At 42.4% G+C, this 22,147-nt stretch overlaps 2 protein-coding genes, 1 long non-coding RNA gene and 2 other non-coding genes across 8 annotated transcripts; 1 reads left to right on the top strand and 4 right to left on the bottom strand.

Annotated features, from left to right (window-relative positions):
• Positions 1–87: 87 nt before the first annotated feature.
• LOC124193699 (breast cancer anti-estrogen resistance protein 1-like) lies at positions 88–19,701 on the top strand. 3 transcript variants are annotated; one of them, XM_046587650.1, is made up of 8 exons: positions 88–230; positions 14,030–14,173; positions 15,831–16,166; positions 16,492–16,763; positions 16,993–18,187; positions 18,391–18,630; positions 18,707–18,964; positions 19,060–19,701. In XM_046587650.1, the coding sequence occupies exons 2-8, from the start codon at positions 14,156–14,158 to the stop codon at positions 19,222–19,224; spliced, it is 2,484 nt and encodes an 827-aa protein (XP_046443606.1). In that variant the 5' UTR covers positions 88–230; positions 14,030–14,155; the 3' UTR covers positions 19,225–19,701. The 3 variants fall into 3 exon arrangements, with proteins under 3 accessions (XP_046443606.1, XP_046443604.1, XP_046443605.1); XM_046587648.1 differs by lacking the exon at positions 88–230 and adding an exon at positions 690–1,156; XM_046587649.1 differs by lacking the exon at positions 88–230 and adding an exon at positions 8,766–9,442.
• Trnar-ucg lies at positions 5,859–5,931 on the bottom strand. Its single transcript has one exon. It is a non-coding gene; the product is annotated as a tRNA-Arg (tRNA).
• Trnar-ucg lies at positions 6,026–6,098 on the bottom strand. The gene has a single exon. It is a non-coding gene; the product is annotated as a tRNA-Arg (tRNA).
• On the bottom strand, positions 11,880–14,032 carry LOC124193707. Of its 2 annotated transcripts, XR_006874409.1 has the most exons (5): positions 13,822–14,032; positions 13,563–13,748; positions 12,174–12,560; positions 11,989–12,106; positions 11,880–11,925 (listed from the first exon to the last, which is right to left on the bottom strand). It is a non-coding gene; the product is annotated as an uncharacterized LOC124193707 (long non-coding RNA). The 2 variants fall into 2 exon arrangements; XR_006874408.1 differs by having other exon boundaries at positions 13,563–14,032.
• On the bottom strand, positions 19,684–21,717 carry LOC124193704 (zinc finger CCCH domain-containing protein 15 homolog). The gene is made up of 7 exons (XM_046587668.1): positions 21,523–21,717; positions 21,039–21,297; positions 20,774–20,973; positions 20,591–20,710; positions 20,325–20,531; positions 20,133–20,252; positions 19,684–20,066 (listed from the first exon to the last, which is right to left on the bottom strand). Exons 1-7 carry the CDS (start codon positions 21,592–21,594, stop codon positions 19,827–19,829), a joined length of 1,218 nt encoding a protein of 405 aa, XP_046443624.1. The 5' UTR covers positions 21,595–21,717; the 3' UTR covers positions 19,684–19,826.
• Between the last annotated feature and the right edge of the window lie 430 nt (positions 21,718–22,147).

A 22,147-nucleotide genomic window follows, 5' to 3' on the forward strand; every position in this document is an offset into this window, starting at 1 on the left:
GGTGGACACGCCGTCTGTGAAACTCGCGTGCCCTGTTTTTATAGTGTTGCCCCGAAAAAGTTTGTTGATTCAGCCGAAATTGGAAGTCACCGACAAACGACATTCTTGTGTGTCACACAACACAACAGCCATCCACCAAGTCGTTTGCAAAAGGACGCAGCAGCACCGTGAGCTGAGCTGGGGAGGACGACCGCAGGACGTGAAAAGAAACTGTAATACTCTCCGACCTTGTGAGTTGTGCAGACCTTTTCCTACGTACACATTAAACATATAAGCAGCTATATACACGACACAATAGCCACTGGTGGTGCTGGTGCTGTGCTTCTGGGATAAATCGTCTCAAACCTGACGAAATTCCATGATATACACGCGACCATAGCAGACACACGGCCATTTTCCTTTTGTCTTCTTCCTGTTGTATCTCTCTTGAACGCAACCAAACAAGAAAAACAATCGCAGTCGGTTGCCAATAAAGGAAAGCACCTTAATTAGCAGCTACAACAACAACCTTGCGTCGCGCAGCTCTAAACCATCTTTTTTTGTTTTTCTTTCTCATTCTTTCGCCATCCTGGAGGTCTTAACAAGGACCGCACTGCGCCGTCCATACTTAATGTTTCGATAGAAAAACCGAAAAACTTTTGTTTTGTTCTTCCGCGGCTTTTTTTTAAAATCTCTGATTCGCAGCGCAGTCCCGATTAAGAAAAAAAGTTTCAATCCGGCAGCAGCCAGCCAGTCTCACAGTGTTCCGCTTCGTTTCTTTTTGGAACCGAATGGAAGAAAAACGGCAGAGTGAAAGAGCGAGAGAGAAGAGAGAGAGAGAGGCGATTTGTTCAAAACTCGGCTCTCCTGCCAATAGCTGCTTCACTCTTCAGCCCACCCGGTAGTGATAACAACACCACTCGTTTCTCTGTGTGAATTGAGTGATAAACAATTTTAAAGTTTTAAATTTAAAAAAGAAAAAAAAAAGGAGAAAACAGCGCATAGTTTTGGGCCGGCCGGACTGGAACACATTTGAACCACTTCACACAGAGTGTAGAAAGCAAAACGAATGGCTACGATGGACGGAAGTAGTGCTGCTGTCCAGACTACCATCGCCAGAGGCAACCAAACTAGCGTCTTCAACAATCAGCAGCAACCGGCTTGTTGGAATGGACTGGTAGCTAAAAATTCTATTCTTACGTATTATATTTTTTGAATGTGTTAAATCAGTTGGAAGAAGATCAGAGATTTTTATATAGGTATTGTAGATATTCAAATATGAGGCATTCCTCACTGTCTTTGGACAGGTTCCCCTTTTTCTCTTTCTACCGTCCGTAACGCCCATTCGTTGAATAATTCGGGAAAAAAGATCCCGCATAAAAAAATGGGCGCTTTGCGCGCGGGACTATATAGAAACAAAAAGTAAAGTGAGAAGCTCCGCGCGGTCCCAAGGTCTATCGTATCATCTAACTTAACCTTTCTTTCTTTTTTATTTGATTTGCTGTTGTACTATAGTGGTGGTGTTGTTTTGTGTTGTTGTGAATATGATTCACGAGCCAGTTTGAATTACTTTGGGACCGTGGAAATCTAAACAGCAACGCCATCGATTATGCACGGAGCTGTGAGATTCTAATCTTTTTAAATCAACAAGCGTTTCATAATATTGCGTATAGCCCTTACACATACATGTTTGTGATGGGTGTGTGCAGTGCACTGCACAGGGAACTCGACACTCGGCGTCCGAGAGAGAGTTTCACATCATATAGAATGCGTTCGGGAGAAATACGCACAGGCACGCAAGTTTAGTCTCGATACACACAATGCGTTATGATTATGGCTGACATTGCCGTGGACTGGCCGGTCCCTCCTCTCAACGCGTTCTTACGTAATAATAAGGGTCTCCCAGTTCGGCAGCATTGAAAGGGGTTAAACAAAAGGAAGGAATAAGATGAGACGAAGGAGAGATTTTCTTTTGAAAAAGATGTGGCGATAAGCTTTCAGGTATTATGATGGAACGCGCGTGCGGGAGAAAAAAGAAGAAAAATCCAGACGGCGCCTCTCGCTCTCGCTAACTCATCTCGTGGTAATTTTGTAGAGAGAAAAAAATAGTTTTCGATAGGCAATAAAGTAAAGATGATAAGGACATGGGGCCAACTGTTCAATTTCTACTTCAGAACTTTTTGAACTGCTGGAATCCCTCCATTACACGAGGCGGTGCTTAGTCGAAAGAAATTTAAACGGCCGGATGAGTGATTTGCGATATGAGCGGCTATTTTCCATCGTACATCAATTTGATGATTCCCCCCCCCCTCAAAATATATAAAAACGAATGAAGAGCATCGCGTTAGATTTCCTTTCAGATATACATTTTGAAAACGACGTTTTACACCTTGAAAAGGGCTTTGGCAGGTGGAGCGCAGGAACATTAAGGTGAATCTTTACTGGGCAGCCGTTCATCAGTCAAGAAGTTAACGATTCCTAGAATAACCTGGACGACCTCCTGTTTTGTTTCTCTAGTTCCTAAATCACGCGATATAAACAGTCCCGAATGTCTCTCTGCGCATATCTAATATAGTCAAAAGTGATTACATACCAAAGGAGATTAGAACTACAATAGCTGCCCCGATCATTTTCAAGGCGAAAGTTTGTGTCACGAAAAGAGAGAAAAGAAAAAACACATTCCGCGACGTGAATAAGCGGCACGTTCGAAGCTTATTTCTGCCAACCGGCGCAAAGCTGAAAAAGTGCATTACATGTGTTATCGCCATTTGGACGCTGTAATAAGATATAAGAGGATGTGAAATTCAAATTCTTATCAAATTTTGAAAAGTTTATGGGGAATTTAAATTTCGACAAAAACAAAAATATTAATTGGATCGTTTTCTTGCCTCTATCCTGCAAATCAATTTTAAGATGACAAATGAACAGTAACTATACAGATGTGACCCGTAAAAACAATTAATTGGACCTATGTTCAAACGTATATCTTAATTGATTACGAACAGTGATAGAGCACATGTTTCATCATCCATGGTTATAAATCTAGTTAGTATTAAATCGGTTTCACAATTTTTTTTTGATTAGGCGCGGTTGGTTAATTAAAATACGATGCCTTCAACAATATGTTGATGAGCAAGTCAGGATTTTAACTAGCCGTCGGATCAATTGATACTGGATTTCCATCCAGAATATAAAAACAAGTACATCCTTACCACCGCTGGTAAAACTCTATGAGGAAACCACTAATTGTAGAATATATTCCTGCCGAATCGCAAAATTTCTTATATACATTCAGTGTTCTCAATTGCGATCATACAGTTCATTATTAAAAAATTGAAAAATACTTATGGAGTGAGTCGTTAAGTCTGTTATAAGATAAGATTGTTGTTATAAGAAAATATGATGTGGAAGTAAATGGGACTGCGTAGTGCGTAGTTTTTGGACGAGAAATTAGAATTTTGACAAAATAAAACAAAAAAAGAACAAAACAAAAGTTCCCTTGCCTCTTTCTAATGCAATCTGATTTGATGTCAAATGAACAATAAGTAATCAGATGTGACGCGTAATAAAATGTTATTGGAGCTATGGTTTAAAGTTTATCTAACTTGATTACAACCAGTGTTTGGATACACATTTAATCATCCTTGCTGTAAGATTTAGTTAGCATAAGTTTTGAATTTATTTCGTTGAAAGAATAGACATGGCTGAGTAATGAAAACCAAACCTATTGATGAAAAAAACGTTTGCCCAAAATATGCTGACTTTTTCATGGAAATGGGTGTAAATTCATCAGCCGTCTCTTCATGTCTATTCATACTGGAAATTCATCCAGAATATAAACATACATACATCCTCGCAACCACTGGTAAAACACTATGGAAAAAAACACTCGATTTGTAAAATTTACCGGCCAATTCGCAAAATTTTTTAAAGTTTCTGTGTTCTTAATTACGTGTATGTTGTTCATTATTAAAAAATAGAAAAACTCGTATAGGAATGAGTCAATAAGTCGGCTACTGCAGTTTTGCTGAAGACGGGGAATATCTACCTTATAAGTTACACCGAAAAAATCCCTGGAGCGATTACGATCGTCATCCGTGTCACACATTATTGCAATATACCCCCAAGTCGAGAAATCAAATAGGATTGAGCTGAAAAAGGAGATGATTGAGAGCGCGGGTCGTTCAGCCGAGTCTCTCGTGACAGGGCGACATACGCGGACGTAGAGAAAAAGCGACAAACCGGACTTGCATCGATCAACCCGCGAGAAATAAGAAAACACGAATAAACCTCGGTGATGAATGCGAAAAGGGACAAGGTGACGGCCCTCCCGCACGCTCTCACAGCAGCAGACGACTCGAATGTGTATAAGGAAACAACAACAACAACCTGGAGGAGAGAAGCGTAATCGAGCGGCGGTTCTTTTTGAGTCAGTCACACGGGGCGACATCGACCATGTTAGAGTGTGTAGTATACCTGCACCCGGAACTGATGCGCGCATATCCCCCCTCCACAAACCTTCCAGTTCCTTTATAAGGTGTGAGGCTCTCTCTCTATCCTCGTACGAATAAATTGTAATCCACGTCAGCCGACGATGGTCGCCAAACTGGCCGGCGCTGGCCGGTGTAAGAAAAAAGAAAAGAAAGTCTGGTGACAAGTGCGCACACTTTTCGACTCTGTGACAAGGACTCTCTATTATAGCATATTATATAGTATAGTATAGAAGTGGAGTTTTTTAAAAAGTAATGCGGACGGCAACATTGATCACGGAGCCACTGAGGAGCCGGACGGCGGCGTGCTATGACGCATTCCTCTATGTGGAAGGATATAATATTTTCTACAGAAATATTTTTCAACCTTCTGCTGTCGAGGCTATATGTCGTTATTTTCTCTGTGAAACAAAAAGGGGCAAGACTCTCCGTTTTCACGCTACCTCGGGACATTCAGCAGTCAGGTGCTTTAATCAAAGTAGACGGCCATATGTGTGAGAATGGTGAGCGATGTCCGAGAGTTGCCCATGGTGGACTCCATCGATTACGACTGGTTACACGCACGCACAAAACCAACCAAGGGAAAAATCGAAGAAATTGACAAGCTACGAAACGGAAAAAAATAGAAAAAATCAAAGGCCAAACAGACAAAATCAATTGACTACCAAACGGGAACACCTGGTTTTGATAAGAAAATATTCACCTCGGTCTAGACACGTTTGACTGGATTCTCTACACGCAACAACAACAACAACATAGAAATCAAAACGAGTGCATCTCTCACGGTGCACACGGCAGAAAAGGAAATAATAAAAGAATAATCAACCTTGTCCGAAACCTTTTAATTACGGTTATTTGTAAGGGAGAATAGAGCAATTAAATCCATTTTGTTTGATGCTTCATTGATATACAGAACGAACGGAACCATTAGCACGAAATTTCGGGGAGAAAAAAGGGCATTTCGATTTTCGACCCTGCGTGCGAGAGCTTATCTCAGTATAGAAACACACATCCTAACTCTGAGACGGAAAAAGTCATGTGAAGGTTTAAATGATGATGGCTATTTTGAATGGAAAACAGTTTTTAAATAAAACAACTTTGTGTTTGAGAACCGCCGCATTATAAATATGCAAACAATAGTTTAAATTATAAGGAAAAAAAGCTGCATCACAAATTTAGACTGCCGTGGGATTTTGAACCCGACAACCTTCCGTTGTTGCGTCCGCAAAAGGCTTGCAGCTGGGCACTTAAATGCTTTAAAACAATAGTAATTAACCGAAAATTTTGAAATAAATTCACCAGTCATTAAGAAACTGCATAAAGTAATAAACAGTGAAAAAAATTTAATTCTAAGTTGAAAATAAGACTCAAAAAAGATATTGAGCGTTTCGACCGTGGCAGGACTCGAACCTGCAATCCCCAGATCCGAAGTCTGGTGCCTTATCCATTAGGCCACACGGTCATATGAGACACTAACAAACGGTAAGCCCAACTAAACTTCACTATACATATTCGTTTTGCAAATACAAAAAGGGGAAAAAAGAAAGCTCAACAATCGACCGTGGCAGGACTCGAACCTGCAATCCCCAGATCCGAAGTCTGGTGCCTTATCCATTAGGCCACACGGTCATACAATAAACTACACTACGAAATTTTATACTGAGATCAGCATATATTTACGTCAAACACATTCGCGTGCAATGGAATATTCTGCCACGGAAGAAACGGGTTTTCATATTTACATAACGAAATGCGGGTTTATAAGGTTTCCTATCATTTTCTTTCAACTGAAAAAAAGAAAATCGATTTCCCCCTCTTCGAATGCTTTTAAGGGACTCGGGTTTTTTTCCCCCCATTTAAACAGAACGTCAGTTCACGATTCAAAAGAGAAAGACGACGGAGAGTATAAAGTCTGAAGAAATCCAACGAGTCACGGCGCCTTGTATTCCCTAAATCACAAGATAGGGTCCTATCCAACTCACCTTGGGAATTCGCTCGCCTGCACGACGCCACTAAACTGTTAGACACACATTCAAGTACTTTCATGTAGCCTATACAAAAGACGAAGTCCTCTTTCCATCCGACTGTTGCTCGATTGATACTTCACTGCTGTATTGCCCTTGTGGGCTGCTGCTTGATAGTCTGCTCATCCCCCATACCAGCACAAAGCACAACTCACGAACGAGGACGGAGAGGAATCCCGAGACAAACCTCCACCATTTCTTTTGATTTGCCTTGTAATAATATTTCCATGACATCACGATGAAATGGAAACTGAATCAAATAAAAAGCCCCAAGGATTTTGTGTCAATCAAACGAATAACCGGTGATTTACGGTCGGACCCGACAAATTTGCCGTGAAACGAGTCACGGCACGAGACGGTCACGTTCGGAACCAATTGGAAATGGCGGCGGGTGGTCACATATTATCCATCCCGTCAACTTCAAATGATTTTAAATAATAAAAAAAAAGAGGCCAACTGAAAAAACAAAAAGGAAACTAAAACGATAACCCAAAGTGATACGCCATTTTTCAATCAAGGATATATTTTACCTTTTGTTTACTCAGACTAATATGGCCGACCTTGATTGAAAGTGATGACTAGTTTGATCGCTTCATCGCAACCGAACAATCTGCTGTTCTCCTTTTCCAGAGAAAAAATAATAATCTGTTGGGTCAAGACCCAAAACAACCAAAGCGATGGATAATTAGACGTGAAAGAAAAAAATTCGTGTGGGTATATAATGTTGTGTGTAGATAAGTAGTGAACACAACCACCGAGCTCTTGGCCTTCGGTCGTTGTTGATGCCTTTCTCTCAGCTCTCGGTTGCTGTTGTTGTTGGTTGGCTCTATCTGACCACGCACGGCACATGCCCACCTATGGGCAAGTCAAATAAAAACACGACGACGACGACGATGGACGTGTAGAACAATCTAAAGGAAAACGGGACCAGCAGTGGCCTAGGCGTTCCCAATGATGGAATATGCATAGATAGATAGAGATACATATTATACATTTCCTCCTCACACATGCAAATCAGACACTGCTGCTGCTGCTGCTGCTATAAAAGATTTTTTCTTCTTTTCTTTTCTGTTGAAATCTTTTTTTGGGAAAGTTTTTTTGAAAAAAACAAACGGCTGAGAGCGCGCAAAGTCCTGATAGTTTCTTTGCGTGAGAACCCGAAATGCGGAACCGTCCAGTATTAGTGCAGTTCACATTGGAGAGTAGGGCATCAAGAATGTTATGGGGGCCCCCATTTTCTGCTGGGGCTTTTTTATTCGAGTGCTGGGATCCCCTTGAACAAGAATTGAGAGGCGACGTGCTGAAATCCGAGACGGGAAAAATAAGAAGAAGAAGAAGAAGAGACTCTTGGCGAACAAAACACTTGACTCGACGTGTGTTCCATCTCTTGGGGCTTCTTTTCAACTGTAGTGACACGATGGCATTTCAATTTGGCGGGACATTTTGTGCAAAGTGGTTTCTCCTCTTCTTATCGTATCCCGCTGTGACCGATGGACTTTTGACCGGGGCGGGAGAGACTTTTTTGAATTTTGCCAGACACCCAAACACCAAGGCAAAAGGCAAGCCAAAAGGTGCAGGATGACAATTGTGGGTATATCCATCACGACAAGAAGAAGAAGAAGAACAAGACAATGAACTTTAATGGTGTCATTTGTCTCTTTAGAAGTGGAAGACGAGAGAGAGAAGAGAGACAACCCACTTTTAGGGAGGGCAAAGTCACCAAAGGTCAACTATTTCGGATGAGGGGTGAAGAAAAACCAATCGGAATAGGCATCCGCACCGGATACGGACCTGGGGGGAAAAACCGTCAAAAATCTAGCTTTTTTTCCCACTGAAAAATATTTATCGAAAGTACACACACAACTGTTTGTGTATTTCATTTAGAGTTCAAAAGAAAAAAAAAAGGGGGTGATGATGTTGACCGCACCAAACTGACCGTCTCTCTCCCGCAATCACGCCCCCCTTAACTTTCGTCGTTTTTTTTTCTTTTTTAGTAAGACACACACAATTTTCTCAAGTGCACATTTTTTCCTTCCGGAGCAGAAACTCTTGAAGTTCCCATCCATATTTCAATTCGAACTTTGCTCCTTCTGCCGGGCCGCAACGGCTTTCCAATTAATTTGATAACAGAAATTCACCAAATTGTTTTATCGCCGCTTTTACTTTGCTTTGATTCAGACTATCTCTGAGAGAGAGAGGGGGGATATTAAGAAAAAGGACGGGCCAATGCCAAGCGCTATAGGGACCGGCCTTTTTATAACTGTTCCCCTCTCTTGCCCATCCAGACCAGTCGAGTCGCTGAAGCCGTGCCGTTCACACGTACGGTCTTGGCTCTTTACTCTCCGCCATTCAAACAACTTTTTTAAAATTCGTGTCCACTTTTTTTATTCCCTTTGGGTGGTGTAAAAAAACAATTAAAAAGAAAAAACCCAACGGATGTTTGTCCGTTCACAAAATTTTTTGTTTGAACGTTTAATAAAAAAAGAGAAATTTGCGCGAGTGAAAGAAAATGTTGCGGAAGAAGAGTGAGCTGGCAAGTAGCTAAAACAGTCGGAACAACTTGCACAATTATCGATTTTTTCTCCAGTGTGTGTGTGTGTGTGTGTGTGCTTCGACATATATATATCCATAAGAGATCACCCCCGTGTGTGAGCGTGTTTTTGAGTGGCGTGTGCGCGCGCACGCACGTAGTACGTCCCGGAAGGAAACCCGAAAAAACTTGGCCGAGAGCACAGATCTCTCTCCGGCGTGTTGGGAAGAAGAAAAAAAAAAGAGCCAAAACGTTGACATCTCTCAACACTCGATCCCATTTCTTATTTAGAGTGGAGGAAAACAACCAGAAAAATCTATTGGAGAGAGAGACAGCACACACACGGTTGTTTATGAAACACGGCCAGAAAAACGACCAGCAAAATGATGTTTACCCATAGACAGGAGCAATTTGCAGGCGTGAGTATTTCTGTGTATATCCTATATACTATACATGCCGTGTATTTATATTTAAGCGCTGTGCTGCTGGACACGGGTCACATCTGGTGGCTTGCGCCATTTTGTTTGCACCGCCCGACGTGGTTCTATTTTATAAACGCGTTTTTCACCATTCAACAGCCAGAGATTTTATAGGGGGGAGACTTTAAAAGTTGTTCAATGTTTTATTTAAACCCTTAGTCAGATCGTGTTACGTCGTGGTACACACACATAACAAAAAAAGAACCCCGAGCTGGAAGAATTGATTCCATCATGCCATTTTCACGAGGACTCGGTGTTGTTTCGAATGTGGTTGAGAAACTAAGCTTTTAGAGGGTTGTTGTCACACGGTCAACAGTGTATGAGTCGGTCATAGTTCCGGTAGGTGGAAAAAGATGGAAAAATTTGCCTTTCTAAAGAAATTGACGTGACGTCACTTCCGCCACTCGGCAGAATCCGCCCACTTTGAGTTCTCTGAATTCGTGCCAATGATAACCAGAAAATGCCCAGGACTTCTTTTTTCAATTTAAATTTCTAATTTTAAATTTCCTGAACCCAAAGACACCCAGTGAATAACAATGAAGTCCCGGCAGAAAGAAAAAACTAGTTTTCACGGGAGCATCACAACAACAAAGCCGTGTGTTTATCCGAACGACCGAAAATCTGCTAGATCGTATAATTCTTTTTTCTAAACTCTTTTATTTTTCCCCCCACCGTCTTTTCTTTTTTAAAAAGAGCCTTTTGTGAGAGTTGGCCAGATTCCTTTTTTTTTACGGTTTGTTGCGACAGACGCACGCAACGTTGTCCAGGGTGGAAGGAAACGACCTGATAAATACCTGCTGTTTGTGTGTGTGCCTTATTTTTATTCCACGCCACCTGATCGGCCAACAATGTGTGGCGACCCTCACACACAACTTTTTTTAAGCTTCTTTTTCTTGCCTCTCTAAATGTGTGAAGCTGCATTTAAGTTGTTTAAAAAAAGGCTATCAAAAGCTATCAAAAGATAAAAAAATTCGTTCGCCTCCAGGGGCGACAAGAGAAATATCCAAAATGTCGTCTCACATTTTCCCACCGAAAAGAAGAAAAAAACAAATCAAGACAGGCAGAAAAAAGAGTCTATACGACACTGACCTGTCATCTCTGTTGATATCAAAGTGAAATGGTTGACCGTGGAATATTAAAGTGGAACGGCAGCAGCTTCAAATTCCATTTCGTCGTGACGGGAGCACCTGACTGTTGCACACACGGGAAGTTGCACCTGAGAGACGAAAGTCGGTCAAACAACTAACCGACACCTTCTGCAAAAGACCTTGCCTCCAGCTAGGTTATATCTCTACCTATATAGATTTTTTTTCGAATATAATAATGGGGTCCACACATTCACTTGGTGGCACAGTGGCACCAACAAAAGAAAACAACACGAAATACCCTCAAAGAAAGAAGAAAAAAAAGTCCTTGTCCATCGGTCACGACGCTGTTTTTATTTTTCTTAAATCGTTTTTCTTTCCCCCCTTATAGTTCCACCACAGCAGAGTTGTCGGATTTCAAAGGGGTCGGGTGACAAAAGGAAACCTACACACAATAAACTGGGAATTTTTTTTATTTTCTTTTTTTAAAAACGAAGAAAATGTTTTTTGTTGAGGGGGTAAGAAAAAATACTTGACCTTTTTTTGAGGGGGTGTCGTCCTTGTCGACACTAATTGATCCTGCGGGGTAATTTATATATTAGTTTCCGACTTGATATGAATTGTTCCAGCTGGGAGGGGGCGAGGGAGAGATTGGATCCATACGGTGTGTTGATTAAGAACATGTCTAAACTTATATTGAGCCGAGAGAGTGGACATAAACGAAATGCCGACGACTTTTGATCCCGTGGGAGAAGATGCCGCTGTATATTACCATTTGGGTGTAAATCTTTTCCTTCCTGGAATGTCCTTAACTTTATTTTACCGCGCCATGTGTTTGAACAGATTCCGGAATGCTCGGACAAACAAAACGAGTGTGTTGGGTTTTCTTTCCGTGGAGGAAAATTTCAAGGGACCGACGTTCCCAGTTTGTGTTTTTTCTCACTCCTTAATAATCCGAAGGCGAAACTCATAACAGTCCGTTTTGAGGCCATTAAAGGCCATCGTCCTTGTCTCCCTATCCCCATAGAAACGCACCTCTAATTATTCTCAGTCAAAACTGTTTTTTTCTTCTTTTCTTCTTGGCCGTGATCCACACGGACGGCGACATAATGACGTCACATTTGAAGAAAAATCGGTTAGGACGAAAAGGGGCGAGTTTGTTCCGTCTGGGCAGTTTATCTTTTTCGGATTCTTTGACTGAGATGAATGACCTGGCTGTTCGATTTCGCCCGTCTCCCCAACACACACATGGACCTCCTCTTTAAGGTGCTGGACTTTTCTTCTTCTTCTTCTTTTCTTCCCAATGGAATCCATTGTCCACTTTCGCCTACACACGTCCTATACAAAGTCACAATTTAATGGTGGCGAGGCCAAAAAGTTCTTTTTTTATCTTTTATTTACTTGTTTGCTGTTGCTGGCCGTGTCGGGGTCGTTCAAATAGTAACCAAATAGCTTATCACAGTGCGTCACCGTTGGCCAGCACAAAAGCTTTTTTTTCTTTTATCTATTGAGATCACATCTGAAAAAAGAAGAGGAGATAAGATGATGAACGAATTTTTAAATGCGTTTTAGGATGTTTTTATCACCTTTGAGCGATGATTTCAACACGATCACAAAATTCAGTCACCGTCTATTTTTGTCGAAAATTTGAAAAAAAAATAAAATCCTGCGCTGGATTTCATTTGGTTGTTGGGTGCTGGGAGTGAACACGATGCTCATGGGACGATGTTTGTGAAAACATTCCCAGTCACACCGAATTTTTCTGGTTTACATCTATACACCCCCGAAAAAATTTTTATAGTCCAAAAAATGAAGGGGGAAAAAGAAAAAGCCAAGCTCGGCGGTCTTCCTTGACCCCCCATCAGCAGGAAAGATGAGCCTTTCTTGTAGTGTATTCCATACCGGTGTCCTCTTGCACAAAGTCGGGTCTACAGCACACACACTTGCTGTGTACAACTGTAATAAATGTTTGCCTGCAAGAGAAAAGAAGGGGGAGACTAGAGAAAAAATTACCAAGTATGATCGTACAAGAGACACTTTTGGTTAACAATCGAGTCCAGTTCACACGGTGATCGATTGACGCGGTTTGGGACACAAGAGATACAAATGAGTCGGAGGAAAAGAAAGAAAAAAGAGATTTCCTATTCATACCGAAAGGGAACCGCTATCAAGATCAAACTATTGTTTCCTCCTAGCTTTGGCTTGTTGAATATTCATTGCGAGAAATAAAAACACGAAAGCCTCCCCACCAAAAGAGTTCCATGGGTTTTCTTCTTTCTTTTCCTATATGTCTTTTAACAACAAATATCTATAAAAGCAGATGAGAGAGATTGAAATCGCCAGTCTGCGCCGGGGTATATACTACGTGCAGTAGTATAAATCACCAAGGGTGCCGTAGTTATATCTACAACAACACACACAGCGCAGCATATGGAACTAGAATGGAAAATCGAATAGAAGCGCGTGACGTGATTCGATCTTCTCCCTACAACAACAACCAAAATACAACATTTCCTTCCTTCTCTCACGTCGTGAGATCCTATCCACCATTTTCATGGTCGTGTAATCCAATCATCCGACTCGTAGTATATGATGATTTCCTCTTCTCTCTCAACTTGGGTATATATCCCTCGCAACATATATCATAAAATGTTGGTTGGTTTTCTTCTTTTTTTCTTTTTCTCTCCCCCAGCTTTCAAAATGCATTCCGTATTCGGTCGAGTGTTATGCAAAATAGACTTTATATCTTATGGCCATGAAAATTCTCTGGTCGACGAATCCTTACGTGTAGGAAAAAAGGAAATGAAATGGTCAAAAACTACTTGCTGGTTATAATATCGGGTCAGCAGTCTTGGCATTTCGGCACGTCTAACCCAAACGACGGCGACGACGAGGTTCTCAAGTCAAATCAAGTCTAATTAAGGCGAAATAAAGAAAGAAAAGTAGACAAGAAGGGGTTGCTGGCGCCCACATACCCTATTTGGTCCTCGTCTGGAAGAAATAATAATCACGTGGAAATCGTTTCAACGCCTTTTGGTTTTTCCAACCCTTTTCCATACGTCCTCCTGGCAGGGGTTTCCAAGGGGGTTGGTTGAAAAGAATAAACACTTTGGAAGTTTCTCTTAAAGTCCTTGTTATTCGTCCCTGGGAAACCTCATCACCTTATACGTGGTAACACACAAAGAGGAAGAAACTATATAATTTAGTAGTAGGAGTAACAAGATATATACATACGCATATAAACAGATGATCGACGAGTTATTTCCGATTGGCATCTTTACGACGAGAGCTCTGCTCCATTGTCTTCTTTTGTATTTCTCTTTTTCATAAAAATATTTTTTTGAAAATTTTTATTTGAATTTCCTCCTGTTGGAAAAATAATCATAAAATATTGATTACATGTTTCTCTCTCTTATTTTGGAATGTTTTTTGGAATGTACAGAATTGCGTGGCCAGGGCCTTGTACGACAACATTGCCGAGACTCCCGACGAACTGGCCTTCCGCAAAGGAGACGTCTTGACCGTATTGGAACAGAATACCAGCGGACTGGAAGGCTGGTGGCTGTGCATGCTCAGAGGTCGCCAGGTAAACACAAAACAACATTTTTATCAATAATATTAATATGATTCATACTACTACTACTACACAATTTGCTGGTTGGACAAAACGGGAATTGTCGATGACAATCAACGGCGGTCTAATATGGTGTCGCATTTGTTTTCATTTAGGTCATGTTTTGTTCTTTTCAAAAAATCTTACTTCACTTTTTTGGGTTGGGCGGAGGAGGGGAGATCGTTTCTTTGATCGGCACCCAAATAGGATGAGAAACTATCAGATGAGGGGAAATCTGTTGCGTCCAAGCGAAAAGATTACAAGGGAAAAAAACAAAACAAAAAACAAAAAGAAGAAGAAGGTAGACGAAAATCTACGAAACAAAAACCTGTCTGTAAAAGTCTATCGTGTCCGACCGACAGTCGCCAACTGATTAATCACCCAGCGCTACATATATGAAAGGGGAGACCAGGACCAGACTTCTATTCTATTTGTTTTTCTTTTTTTAAAAACAAAGCAAAGAAACTTCCATAAGAAGAACCCAGAGGTGATGTCATTCACTCAGTCACTCTTTGTCTCTATTTTTTGGGGGTCTTTTCCCTTTTTTTCTTCTTTTCCCGAGTTCCAATTAAACGGCAGCTGGATCACGGATCACTCTTGAGCGTGATTCATGTCGACTCGACCAAGAATCTGATGGATAGCTATAGCGTCCATCCCCAACCCAAAAAAAGAATAGTCTTTCTCCCTCCGTCACCCATCCTTCATTTGACGCAGGCCCCGTCCGCCTCGACAAATACAAAAGAATTTTTCTCTTTAAGCTGTTTTTCCCAACATTTCTAAAATTCTAAAAGAGAAAGAAGAAAGCACCTGGTGCGCCCCAAAAAGAACGTGAATTTCACTCACTACCAGCGTGAACTGAGAGATGAGGTTGTAAACGAGCGGATCGTCAAGCTAAAACGGGAACTGCCTAGCTGCTGCCCTTACACACACAATTCCGGAATAACAACAACAACAACCAACAACAAAATTTCAGGAAAAAGAAACTAAACGGACTTTTTTTTGGTGGAGGGGGATAGCAGTTAAATAGCAATTCTCTTCCCAACTCTTTTTTGTGTCGTCTTGCTTATTAGCCACCACACAGCGGATGTTTGTTATAAGACTCTGCTGCTACTAGACTATACCGTTAGGAAATAAATTATGTTGGAAATGTCTCTTCTTGTTTCTATATATGCTGTCGCTCTGTAGTAGCCGGGCCAGAGTTTCTCTATTAAGAGAGGCAGCCACCATAAAAATAGGAAAGAAAAGAGAGAAAAAAGGCGTTGTATAGAGTTGTTGTTTTGCCGATACGTGGAAGCAGGGGTGGAAAAAGAAGAAGAAAAAAAAAGGCCCATTGAATGACCATCGGGAACAATATGACAAGCCGCTTCCGTTAGCCATCAACAGTTCCCCCCACCGCCCGCCCTAGTGAGTGTGTGTGTGTGTGTAGATTAGAATTAATGGGCTCGCCCTATACTTAAATGGGCGAACACATCATCGTCGTTCTCGTCACACTGAATTCAAACGGGGAGCCCCTCTATTAAGAAACACACGCACATCCGCTCTGAAATTTCATCATCGTAGTACACAGAGAAGCCCCTGGACGAAAACCCACAGAATCTAACTGAAATCATTTGTTTTCTTTACATTTAAGGGCATTTGTCCAGCCAACCGACTGCGTTTGATCGCCCGGGTCTACGACACTGGAGGCGGAGGTGGTGGTGGATCTGCGGATTTGAGCAACGTTTCTTACCCGCCCGTCTCGTCGCCTGGACTCAACAGTATCGGCGGCAGCAGTTCCAGTAGTAGCAGTTCCAGTAGTAGCAGCTCGTCAAGTTCGAGCAGCTGCAGTAGCTCGTCGAGCATCGGAGTTGGGCGGATCCCTCCGCCGCAACAGCAAGCCAAAACCGGAATGCTCAGCGCTGCCGTCCGGGCCCACCAACAAAAGCAACTGGACGGAGGAGCAGCCGACGGATTCCGCACTCAAAAGGTTCGCTTCCTCCTATACATAAATTAAATTCAATTATTTGATGGCTCGACAAAAGTTCACTGGGTCGATTGCGATGCCTGGGCGTGTGGACAACAGGCCAGACACAACAAGAATAAAATAGGGGGGAGGAGAAAGAGAAAGGATCAATACCGTCAGACGGGCCGATGGGAATTTGAACAGCTGCGTCTCTAGCTAGACCAGGGCCAGCTGGGATAATTTCACAGGGCCATGATTGATGAGAGAGCGAGACGTCGTGTGTCTGACTGCGCTGAAAATGGCGATAATTGTTATAATTTCTTTTCTTATTGTCTTCTTTTTTCGACAGTCGCCTTTTGTGGCCGCTCGTCCCAGCGATATCTTCGTCTATCCGCAGCATCCAGCAGCCGAGGCGTCGCAGGATTGTTACGACATGCCGAGATCATTGCACCAAACATTGATCCGCCAGGACTCGTCCAACTATCAGGCGCCCCGCTCCCATCGCTCGCCTCCTCCGGCCCAGTCTGCCATTCAAAACGTTGCCGCTTTTGCGGATTACGACGTTCCGCGTCCGCATCACAACCGAATCCAGCCAGTTAGAACGCCATCCGTGGATAGCAGGTACTATAACTTTAATGTTGATTATTCGATTCGCCTTGTCCTTGGTTTTCTCCATCCATTACGAGCCATTGTTTAGCATGAATGGTTTTTAATTGACGATGCCGGAATCGAACCAAGGCCGGAATTTGTTGTTTTCTTCTTTTTTTTTTGTAGTAGATGTTACTTGAAGTGGAAGAAAAAAAGTCTTTTGTCTTATTATTTGTTGTCGGTTTCTTTGTCATTCAATTAGTTGCGAGTACGACGTGCCCCGTCCGTCTATGGAGACTTACGATACGCCGCGATTGGTGGCCATCAGCGGCAATGGCTCAAGTGGCGACAGTCCTCCACCCATGTCCTTATCGACGACTTCAACAACAATGGGAGACGAGTACGATGTCCCGGTCCCGACCGCTCGCTTGCCAAATCAAAGTCACAACGGCTGCGGCAGCAACAATCTGTCGGATCGATCCAGCGGCGTCTCGCTCTTCTCGTCCGGCAGCAGCAGTTCCGACGGCTCATCGGCCATTTCCAACGCTAATCGATCCGTCAGCTCAGAGTCGCTCTCGCTGTCCAGCGCCGTGGGTCGCATTTCTGGCCGCTCCAGCCGCTCCAGCATCATCGATCAGCAGCAACAATCGTTCGAACTCTATGACGTCCCAACGTCCAACCATCAGGTAGTCAAAGAAGCGCTTCCTGCCAGTCAGCCCATTCAGGAAGAGGTTTATGACGTGCCGAAACCGGCGGCCGCTGTCGTGCCAGAAAGCGAAACCGCTTACGACGTTCCACCGCCGCCCACCGTCGTCACGGAAGACGCCGGGCAATCCCAGCAGCAGCAGCTTGTCTACGATATTCCACCCTCCTCTCGTCCGATCGTTGCGTCAGCCAGGCTGCCGGCCGGCAGCAGCCAACAGCAGCAGCAGACAATAAGTCATCCGACTCCCTGTGAACAGCCAGGAGAAGATACTTACGATAGCCCGAAACCATTATTGGGCGACTGGACGGATAAGGTGTCCAGCAGCAACGCCACTCTGCCGCTGCCATTAGACGCGGCGCTGGAAACGTTGAGTCGGTTGGACGCGGAAGTATCCAGTGCTATAAGTAACTTGCTGAGCTTTTGGCGAGCTGCTTCGGGTGGCGACTGGGCTGAGCTCCAGCTGCGTGTGCTCCGGCTGCGTGCGTCGCTCCAGGAACTCTGCGACTTTGCTCGAGGGGCCATCGGCAACGCTTCGCAACGCCTCAAAAATGGAGTCGGCGATCAAGGTGTCACTATCCGATTGATACGTCTCCTCCGGCCGCTTCAAGATGCCAACGCCATCGTTCAAAAGACATCGCAGAGTTGTATGGATCTTTTCGCCACTAGCCGGCGGCGGCCCAACAGCGAGAACGATGCAGAGCTAGACCAGCTGTTGGCTTGCTGTCGAAATTTGGGCGATGATATGCGACAGGTAATGACCACCACCACCTACCCCGCCAACTCGAGCGTGACTCGGTTCTTTTATAAACCGGCACGGTCGTTTCGTTTTTCCTTTTTTCACAGTCGTATGCATTTTTGGGGGGTCAGCTATATACTGATGGGGAAACGGAACTCGATCGGGCTCAAAGGAGCAGAACACATTTCCTGTTGGAATAATCAATTTTCTTATTTTAGGTCGTTACGTTCATACAGAGCAATGGCCATCTTTTGTTCGATACCAACAACAAAAACCAGACGGATAATAATTCGACGAACGACGACTACGATTACGTCAATCTCGAATCCAAAGCCAAATTCGATCAGGAAAACGAAGAAGTGAAACGTACCTTACCGCACGAAATGAAGAGGGCATTCGACGTTCTAGTTGCCCAGTCTGAAGATTTACCCGTGTTGCCAACCGCCGCCAACGACCAGGTTCGTATTTCCTAATGCAGAGAAATTCGACACTTGAATAGGAGAGAATTTTCTAAATTTCTTTATTATCTTTTAGGTCAGCGATAATGACCGGAACGTGATGGAATTCTATGGGAGCCAGGCCGAGACTTATGCCGTTTATCTAAGCAACGCCATCGATGCCTTCATCTTGACGCTGGAGCACAATCAGCCCCCCAAAGTGTTTGTGGCCTACTCCAAATTTGTCATCCTTAATGCCCATAAGCTGCTCTGCATTGGAGACACCGTTCACCGCAACGTTGTCAACGCCAAACTCAAAGCCAGCGTTCTAGAACGGTCCAACCAACTCTGCCAAGTTTGTGCTTTTTTACCAACAGGCTCTTTTTCAAGTGGTTGGGGGGAAAAATGCTAAATTTAACTTTTCTTTTTCTCTCTCTCTCCGATTGGCAGGGATTGCAGACGTGCGTTCAGAGCACCAAAAAGGCTGGCAGGGAGTTCCCAAGTGTCGTTGCCGTTCAAGGAATGATCGACTCTGTCCTGGCCGTTTCCAAATTGGCGCAAAACCTAAAAACTTGTTTAGTTCAACCGACCATTTCAACACATGGTCCAAAGTGAACGAAAATGCACAAATAAAAAAAAAAACTTGTTGAAATGTTAGAAAGGGCTTCCACACAAACGCTGGACTGGACCACACACACACACACAAAATAACGCAACGTATCATGATTTCTGATTCAATCGACTGACGGAACAACAGTCTCTTTTGTGTTTTGTTTGTTTCGTTTTTTTTATAACATGCTCGTCAGGCAGCTCAATTCTTTGTATAATTTAGTGACCCCCCTCCGAGTATTTTTTTTTCATTACTGTATCATACTAGTTTCGCCACAGCTGATAATATCTTTCTAGTCTGTTACCTGTTGGGTGGTCGATCCAGACTGCCGTATATCGCAAATGAAGAGTGATTCGTTTCCAATTTTTTCGATTCGTCATTTCTTAACCAGTTTGGTGAGAAAAATGAAATATTTTACCTACCCACATGATTGTGTCTTAACCTTGATCAAGATAAATAAAGGGTGAGCTTGTCTTCACATGTATTGGAAAAGAAAAAAAGAAAGAGCAACAATTTTTTACTTCCCAATTCCCGTTGTAAAATTAGAAGATTTCATTTTCCTTGATAATGAGGGTAAATGAAGAGTTGGGGGCGATGCTACACTTGTTTAATCGTTGACGTCCAATTCATCAAGCTCATCTTCAAGGTCGTCAAGATCATCTTCATCGGCAAACAGGTTTTCGTCGATGGGTACGCTGGCTGCAGCTTCGTCGAGACTTTCAGCATTGCCATTGGTCGGTGCTTCCGTGTCTACTAATTGATATTCTCGAGCGGCAGGTGCAACTGTGCCCGAGCCGTCAACATCAGTGCCTACGCAGGCTAGATCGTTCAGATCCAACTCACGGTACTGTTGAAGGAAACCAAAATATTAAAATATTGCAAGATTCAAAAACCAATGAGACAATTCAGTTACCACGTCAGCTTCTTCCTCCTCAGTGGGAAGGTTGGCCGTATCGAAGGCTTCATCGCCATCCTCCATTTCATCATCTCGTGCCAAGTCGGGATTGAAGGTAAACATCTCACGACCGGAAATCTATGAATCAAATAAACATGTCAACCAACTTCACATTCAAGAATAAAAAAAGGAAAATAAAATGTTACATACACCAACAGATCTTCCAGCCTTGAAAGCTGCTTGCTTGCGAGTGTTCTCCTTGGTATTGGATTCTTCTCGTTCACGTAACTTTCGTTTCTTCCAAGCAAGGAAAGTCTCGAGCGTCACTTTCGTTTGCTTTGGTCCCAAAGCTGCACGTTCCTTTTCAACTAAATCTTCTAAGGAAATTTCTTCCTTCTTATCCTCCTTTTTCTTGTCCTGAATATTCAAAAGAAATGTCAACAACTGTATAGAAAAAGACAATTAGGTTTACTAACCTTTTTCAAAACAAATCCTGGAGGAAGTGCATGGCGGTAAATACATGATTCACCTGACGGGCACTGCCAAAACCAACCGTATTTATTCTTCTCTACGGCGTCCAAAAAGTGTTTACAGATCTGTTTTGAAAAAACGAAATATTAGCTAAAGATGATAAAGTGCACAAATTTATAAGCGGTTACAATATCTGTCTTGGTTTTTTTCTTGTCAGCCTCAGCATGCTTTTTCTCAATGACTTCTTTAAGCTTCTCTTCATCCCAATCTTCATTGGTTCCCTCCTTTTCATCATCTCGCACATCACAATACAAGCTCCTCTTTTCAGCTTTGCGTTCAATTTCCAAATCATGGGAAAACTTACAACGGTCACCTTTCCCACAAGTTCCTGATGAGAAATGTACAACACAAGTTATTAGAAATTCAAGATTTCAATATTTGAAGTGTTGTCACCTTGCTTGAAGAATGCACACAAAATAGATTTAGGGTCGGCTCCTTTTTCTACCTTTTGTACAGTTTGCACAGGCTTGAAAAGATCTTGCATTTCCTTTTGTGCTTTCAACTCAGCCTCCTTCTTTTCCTTCTGCAACCGTTTTTCATCTTCCAGTTTCTTGGCTGCAGCGCTACCTCCATGTTTCACTTGTTGTTGCACTTGGGCGATGAACTTTTGATTTTTGCCCCCTTTTTTGTTTTTCAGACCAAATGTCTTATCCTACAATAAAATGTGATAATATATTTAAAAACAGCACAGCAACAAATAAATCTATAAATAGAATTCTGGTCTATGAAAAAAATTACACTTTTCACACATTTGGAATTGGATGCACAAACACTGGAAGTCAATTAGCTTAGGACTGTCAAGGAGTCAAGGAAATGGAAACCATGTCGGCGTATTAACCATGTTGTTACAGCTAAAATCTTAAGATAGGTGTTTTACCTCTATGATTTTTTCCTTTTTCTTGTTTTCCACTTTGGCTTTGCTAGCGCCAGAATTAGTTTTTGGCCCCATGATGAGTTAAATCTTATGACACTATTCGAAATGCAATAAATAGTGTAGTAAAGATGAAATTCCACGAGAAATCGGCCACACGGCACACGGCGGAAAAGCAGACAATGTCGAGAACTCGAGAAAAAATCACAGATAGGGGACCAAAATGCCATCTAGCGATTGCTTTAAAAAGTTGATTACTTTTAAAAGGGTTAAAAGCCTAAAATCAGTTCAAAAAGACGACAAGTCAATTTTTTTCCTAGAATTGAAATTAATATAATAAAAAAGAAACACTACACGATACAGAATTTTCTCTTCCCATTAGATCAGCGTATTATTTACTATATCAATATATTTAAAGCGAAGCACTAGATTACGTTGTGTAACATTAGCGCAGTCACGTAGACTTTTACGTAAACGAAGCGTCATCACCTGATATTTTTTAAATGGAAACCCTTCATTAGATGACTTTAGCACAAAACAAAATAATTGATAAGATCCATTTTCTTATGTAATCTAGAAAAGTTATTATTTTTACATAAGTTATTTTAACATTTTACGTTTTGGTTTAACG

The sequence above is a fragment of the Daphnia pulex genome, chromosome 5 (genome assembly GCF_021134715.1).
Source record: "Daphnia pulex isolate KAP4 chromosome 5, ASM2113471v1".
Lineage (NCBI taxonomy): Eukaryota > Metazoa > Arthropoda > Branchiopoda > Diplostraca > Daphniidae > Daphnia > Daphnia pulex.